The sequence below is a fragment of the Penaeus japonicus genome, unplaced genomic scaffold (assembly GCF_977035675.1).
Source record: "Penaeus japonicus unplaced genomic scaffold, GWHDUDI00000001_assembly GWHDUDI00000016, whole genome shotgun sequence".
Taxonomy (NCBI): Eukaryota; Metazoa; Arthropoda; class Malacostraca; order Decapoda; family Penaeidae; genus Penaeus; species Penaeus japonicus.
Window position 1 is genome coordinate 24050487 of NW_028234418.1, and position 7500 is coordinate 24057986.

The window sequence follows — 7500 nt, forward strand, 5'->3', positions numbered from 1 at the left end:
TGTGATACACTCCCTTCGGATTGCTGTTGATATTCATTCATAAAAATCTTGATGACTCTAATGCATGAGGGATGATCGTGTCATCCTGTTTCACTGGATAGGTGGTGTAGCAGGCGACGATCGTATTCCGACGCATCGCCAAACTGGCTAATAGGGGAGCATCGCCAGTTAACCAGGAACCAGATCAAAACGGCTGGTCGCGGCGGCAATCACATCCCAGCCAGGGTACCGCCAGCCAATGAGAGCACAGGTCAGCACACCTAGATCGCGAAGCTGGTACGGTGCCCTAGCTAGGAGGTCAACGGAAATTATCAGTGAACACCTGACCTCGTCCCGGTTCGCCGCCGCGCTACGTAACCACGCCGACCTCATTGTATCGACTAGAAAACCCATTCAGCTCTCTCTCTATTACGGGCCAACAGTAGCAGGCATACGTACAGTCTCAGACACACATGATGCACATACGCATACACGCAATGACTCCCTTCACGTACAGGTGCACCCACATCAGCATTCGGACTAAAAAATGAAATGCAACCGGAGAGGGAGAGACATACAAGCGAGAAAATGCACTTTCAATCTTTGAGGAGCGCTGGAAGCTTTGCATTTCTTTTTGTAATTCTTGATGATTTTCCTGAATGTCAGTCCTTTCAAAGGACCCAATTTAGCTATAAAATGAGATGTTAGATGTTTTAGTAGTATTAAATTGAGGCACTGCATAATTGTAGTCAAGTGATGAAAATGAATAAGATTTAAATCACGTGTATCATACGTTAGCGATGCGAAATTTCACATTTTGTCATTGCAGTAGACAAAGAAGAATTGTAATCTTTCTGTTAATCGAAAGATGCAACCCTTTTTAACCAAATCTTTCAGTCACTATAAACATTTAAAACGGCAATTGCTTTTAGAATCTTTTGTAAGATTCAATTTTATTTACCCGTATAACACACACACAAACACAGTGAATCCCCATCATTGGCTCTCGTGTTATTGCCACCACATTTAACACTAGCATACCCGTACACGATCACGAGTGCAGGACGAAGCGAGGTAAATACACATACGTAGGCTATGGTATGTTGGAGCAGTGATGTTAAGGAAAAAAGACACATGTTAAGTGATCATTTTATTACAGATGCTGCTGCTACCTGGACAACGAGGGACTGGAATGCACATGACAAACCTAAAGCACATATCATGGTCTACATATTAGGTGAGGGCAGAGTGGTGGACTAGCGCGAGAGAAAAAAAAAGAAAAAAAAAAGAAAAAGAAAAAGAAAAGCGGTTACCGTTTAATTTGAGAGAAGAACCTCTCTTTTTTAAGGTTGTTCACACTAATGGTTCGGGAAGAGAGCTGCGGTCATGCGGATGTGTCAGGAGGTATTTTGAGGAACTTTTTATATCTTTGTTATTTTATGTTCTATTGGATCTTTTATTTAAGGCTTGCACTCAATCACACACACACACACACAAACACACACACACACAAACACACACACACGTTCATGTGTTTATATATATGTATATATATGTATAAATACATACATACATGCATACATACATACATATATATATATATACATATATATACATATACATATATATATATACACATGTATATATATACACACACACACACACACACACACACACACACACACACACACACACACACACAACACACATATATATATATAATATATATTATATATTATATATATAATATATATATATACATATAATATATATATATGTGTACACACACACGATACACACACATGTGTGTGTGTGTGTGTGTGTGTGTGTGTGTGTGTGTGTGTGTGTGTGTGTGTGTGTGTGTGTGTGTGTGTGTGTGTGTGTGTAGGTGTGTGAAAGTATTCATCATGACCTCTAACCTCTTATCTTTCCATCCGCTTTTAAGATTCAAGTTTGTCACATCGGACACGACATATTAACGAGGAAAACAAGACTTGACTAGCAAAGACGAATTCTATAATAAATGGTGACATGAGTAAGACCAATAGCTGAATTGTGATATTTTTTGTTTTCCAAAGGCATTCAGCACTTATGTTCGTCCACACACATACATACATACACGCAGAGAGAGAGAGAGAGAGAGAGAGAGAGAGAGAGAGAGAGAGAGAGAGAGAGAGAGAGAGAGAGAGAGAGAGAGAGAGAGAGAGAGAGAGAGAGAGAGAGAGAGAGAGAAGAGAATATATATATATATATATATATATATATATATTATATATATATATATATATATATATAATATAAGATATATATAAGAGAGAGAGAGAGAGAGAGAGAGAGAGAGAGAGAGAGAGAGAGAGAGAGAGAAATCCACGCTCATGCATATTCACAGACGACGCATTATAATCCAACATGATAAGAACAGACAGGGATAGAATACCAAAATCTGTCATTTAGAATCATTTATTTTTACGTGATCGCCTCATGTGTTTGTATTCGTTTGCCTCATGTGTCGAAATATAGTGCGTTACTTCACCCCCCTTGTTAATCTATAACTGTGACGCCTCTCATTGTGGTAACAGCTGTGAAGGAAACTGCTAGCCTGAACCACTCTACCTTGGTGAATACACATACTGTATACCAGCCCCAGTGACTAGATCTCTTGGGAACGAGAGAGAAAGAAAAAAGGAGAGACAGAGAGAGATTTTTAAAAATGATGAAGGAAAAAAAAATAATAACAGCCTCACTACAAAAGTATGTGAAAAAGATAATTATGTGGCACATATACATGTATATATATAATATCAACATCAAACATTTATAACACTTGGTTTATGAATATAATATCGCTGTATATACAGTCACCTCTAGAAAGTCATTGTACAATTATGATACATAAAAGCTTTTCTTACTGATCAAAAACACACCGATTGTGACACCATTGTGCATAGGAGTGCCAGGGAGTGCCGGGCATCTCGCTAGTGGTGGTGAAGACAAAAGAGAAAAGCTGTCAAAAGGATGTTAAGTTGCTAACATTATCATTTAGTGCTGACAGTTCAGTGTTCATTTGTCCTAATATTCTTCATTTCTTTGGGGTGGTTGCATACAGAATTACAACAGCTAAGTGCAAATAATGAGCAAAAAATACTGTATGTCGTGATTGTGTGAGAACCATGCATTTACCGTAAGAAAGTAAGAATGAAAAAGCAAATAATATATTGACTGTTCTTAGGGTCTTGATGGTACGAAAAATCTTCTTTGTTCAGTAGCAATAAATGTATTAAAAACGCCGCTCTTTTGTCTTCTTCAGTGTCAAAACTCCCTAGTAATCTGCGAAAGTAAAAAATATTGAAGTGATCTCTCAACAGGAAGGAGGTGGTGTGGGACTCAGCTCCAGTCCGTACAGGATATACCGGCATCAGCCAAGTCTCCTTCTCACCAACAACTGCATTATCCTGCATCCGTCCTCAGTCGATTCAGGATTGCCGGTCAAACCCTTTCCTTGATTAGCCAATCACTTCACGGTGGTCTTGATATCTATGAACTCTATCGTGTGACCAAAGCTAATCACTTTCTGAAAGTGATCCTTAACACCATTCGAGAAAAAGACGTCGAGGTCACGTGATCACCCCAGAATCCTCGTCTGCGGTTCTGCCAAGACGCCAGACGAAAGACAAGCTCCGTAGCGAAGGATCACCCAAGCCGGTGAGGGAAAGTCAGGTCACCTTTAGCTCGGTGGGCCTCGGCTGCGCTCCCAAGCCTTGGTCACACCAGCAAGTGCTTCTTCTTGGGCAGTGGCTGCTGGTGGTGGTCGTTAGCAGGGTGTCGCTTCCGGCTGGTGGACGCGGCGGTGCTGGAGGAGGTGGTGGTGGTGGTGGCAGTGGCGGCGGCGGTGGCGACGGCGGCGGCTGACGTCGGGGCTCCTTCTGGGTCTGACGCCTCTCCTGAGACCCTCTCTTTAGCCTCGTCCTCGTCCTCGCCGAGTAGCCTCTTGACGGTGCTCGTCTCCTCCTCCCTCTTCCTGGTGAGGGCGGCCAGGGCGTCCTTGTTGTCCTCCCCGGCGCCCGGCGACGGCGTCCTGGACACGTCGCGGGAGTCGAAGTCGTGCTGGTGGTTGTACGAGGAGTCGTGGCTCGGGTCGCCCACCAGGGCCCGCCGCAGCTGGAGCGGCTCTGGGGCCTCCCACGCCGAGTCCCGCGGGAGGAACACGCCGTTGATCTCGTACACGTCGGAAGTGTATCGGAGGATGCTGCGGCGCTCGCGGTCCGGCCGCAGGTACGGTGCTCGCTCGCCTTCGCTGGAGGAGGAGGACGTGGTGGGCGGAGGCGGCGGGGCAGGGGCGGCGCAAGGCGGGGGCGCCGACCCCGAGCTGGTTGAAGCACCGACGGGACCCGTGATGACCGAGCCGGACCGACTGGCCTCCTTGCGCTGCGCAGGACGCGGGCGTCCAGCCGGCTCCTTCTGCGGGCTCGGCCGGCTCTCGGAGGTCTCGTTCCGAGTGTTGATGGGTATCGGGATGGGCACCGGGATGGGGATGGGGATGGGGATAGGGATGGGGCACGGCAGGAGCACAGTGACGGGAGGTAGAAGGGAGCCAGGGGCTTTGGGCGGACCTGGCTGCGGGGGAGGGATGGCCGTGGGCGGAGCGGGCGTGGGCGGGGCGGGCGCGGGCGGGACGGGCAGCAGCGGATGGCGCAGGGGAGGGGGGCGCAGCAGCTCTGGATGCTGCAGCAAGAGGTGAGGCAGGAGAGGCGTCCGCGGAAGGTCATGAGGTAACATGTGAGGAAGCAGGAGCGGGGCGCCGCCTACCATGGGCAGCAAGCTCCCTAGGCCGCCGCCTAGGCCGCCTAGGGGCAGGCCCGGGGGTTGGGCTGGAGGATGAGGGGACGCATCCCCGCCCACGTCGCCCACGCTGCTGCTGCTAGGGAGGTCCCTCTCCCCCGCCGCCGCCTCGTGCTGCTGCTGCTGCGCTTCCAGCTGGCGCACGCGGATGGCCGGCATGCGCACCTCGTCGCCCTTGTCAGCGTGCGCTGCGCGGGCCATCTGCAGTGACGCCCGCACGGTGCGCGGCCGCCCGCCGTCCCGGCCGCCGTCGCGTCGGTCCCGGAGGCGCGGGCGGCCGTAGCGCGGCGCGGGCAGCGGACCAGGACTCCGGCCCTCCGATGACCGCGACTGTCCGGGACGACCCGCGGCCGACGACGCCTGCGAGAGCGAGGGGGAGCCGCGGTGGTCGCCCCTGGAGGAGGACTGCGTGGTGAGGTTGACGGGCTCGGAGGGACTCGGCGACGCGGGAGGGGGCGTTGCTGGCACGGGCGGCGAGCACGGCGAACTCACCCGCACGTCGCCCTCCGGTCCGGAGTCCTGTGGGAAACACGAAGGTTTGGGTCCATATGCATCTATCAGTATCCATATCTCTCTATCCATCTATCTAATGGTATGTATATACATACACGCACGTATATATTAAAATATATATGTATATCTATCTATCTATCTATCTATCTATCTATCTATATATCTATATCTATATCTATATCTATATATATATCTATATCTATATCTATCTATCTATCTATATATATATATATAAATATCACATTTCTATATTGTTGTAACTAATCTTAATGCAAATCAAGTCACGAACTGTTATAGCAAGGCTATTTATCTTAAACCAAATCGTATCTCCAGAGTGCTTGATGAGGCAAGCACAGGGGCGGCGCAGAGGGAGGGGCCTTACCGCTTCGCTCGTCTGGCTGCAGTCCCTCAGCCAGAGGTCGGGGGTGATGAGGCCGCTGCTGGAGGCTGGCTTCAGGTCGTTCAGGTGAGGGTGCATCTGCAGGTGAGCCTCGGTCTCGCGGCAAAAGATCTGCATCTTGTACTGGTTGAGGCACTTGTCGCTGGAAGAAAACCACGAAGTTAGTGGAGAATGGAATTACATCATGAAATATAAATTGATTACATAAAGAGAATCAAAGTTGGTCGCAAATCCAATGGATCTCTGGGGCCATTTCCCGAGAGTGCGAAGCCGACGGACGTTGCGATGTGGTGACCGGTTCCTTTGAAGATAATCAATTAATCCCAGTGACCACAGGCATGTATCAATTCGTGTAACACAGCAACGAAACCGTGAACTCTTATCCAGACGCGAGCTGTATCAGGTTGCAGTTTTTCATTTTCTCTATACAAGGCAAAACAAGCCATCTCTATACAATTCAACGGAAGCCCTTGTCCTCCAAACTTTATGATGTGAAAAAAGTACAAACGGGCTTTGGAAATCCACTATAAAATATATAACATTTTCATACGACAGTCAAATCTTTGATCATTGTTTATCACATCAGTATTTACAGAATGAAGAACAAATTCCTGAGATTAATAATATGTACGGGGATGTAAATGTGAACTAACAGGCAGTCGAGCAACACAGAGCTCGTATAATGAAATGAATCAGAGTAAATAAATAATGGGTAACAATCTTTCAGATCCTTGTTTGGATTGTTATATTCAGAACAAGGCATCAGTCAAACGCAGGCATGTACATGAGCTTGCGATCACTAAGTCCTTATTATCCTTTCGTGTATCAATCTCAAGCTATGTATGGAGAGGCCGACGCAGCTGAGGGGTATGTCTCAAGGCGGTTCGAATTTCGTCTCGTTATACGATATTATCTAAACATTTAGAAGAGCTAAATCCCAGAAAGAGTTTTAGCAATAGTTCAGAACTTGTCGTCGATATCGTGTGCGTGTGACAATGTGGAAATGATGTTATGTTGTTATGTATCCAGTGAGAAGACATTGTGATGAAACTCATTAATCGTGGGTGGGATACCACCAAACAGCGCGCGTACATAATTATAGATCAACAGAATCGCAAGATGAATAAATACTGATTGAGACATAAATTCGAGAGAAAAGTGCAAATTTATACGATTTTCCCCTTCAAGATAATGAGGGAAAAAAGATGCAGCGTGGCTCACATTTTTTAATGAACCTTCGGCAGTAATGAAATGGTTAATTGTCAAACAAGAAATTGAAAACCTTGCTCTTTGCTCGCTTACTCCAACGTACGTATTTCTCAACCGTAGCTGAAATAAGAACTTCAGTGTGAAATTAGGAGATAACAGATACAGCACGAAAGCGTATCAATTACGAGATCTATACTTCATTTAGGGAAATCAATAACCACCTGTTTGGCAACACGGAAATAATACCGAGATCTCGCCCATTAATCCGTTTTCTAATTGGTGAGCGCGGAAAGGATGAAAGAAAACGAAGAAACTTGAGGATGCCTGCAGCAATATTAATCAATTCAGGGTAACGATGCTGATGGTAATAGATTTGGTGGCGGAGATAACGATACTGACCAGAAAATGGGAATATTAGCCCTACAAATGCGGGTACTATTTTTTAGAAAATCATGTATTCTGCATTTACAGGATGCATCAACACACACACACACACACACACGCACACGCACACGCACAAGCACACGCACATGCACACGCACACGCACACGCACACGCAC

General features: G+C 46.8%; 1 protein-coding gene across 4 annotated transcripts in view; it reads right to left on the reverse strand.

Moving 5' to 3' along the window:
* Window positions 1-2423: 2423 nt before the first annotated feature.
* Window positions 2424-7500, reverse strand: part of Sobp (Sine oculis-binding protein) — a 280521-nt gene continuing 275444 nt past the window's right edge. For all 4 annotated transcript variants that reach the window (XM_086545309.1, XM_086545311.1, XM_086545310.1 and 1 more), the window contains 2 exons: window positions 5714-5873; window positions 2424-5337 (listed from right to left, as the gene is read on the reverse strand). In XM_086545309.1, the coding sequence (XP_086401435.1) occupies window positions 3742-5337; window positions 5714-5873 (1756 nt within the window). In that variant the 3' untranslated portion in view covers window positions 2424-3741. The remainder of the gene's footprint in view (window positions 5338-5713; window positions 5874-7500) is intronic.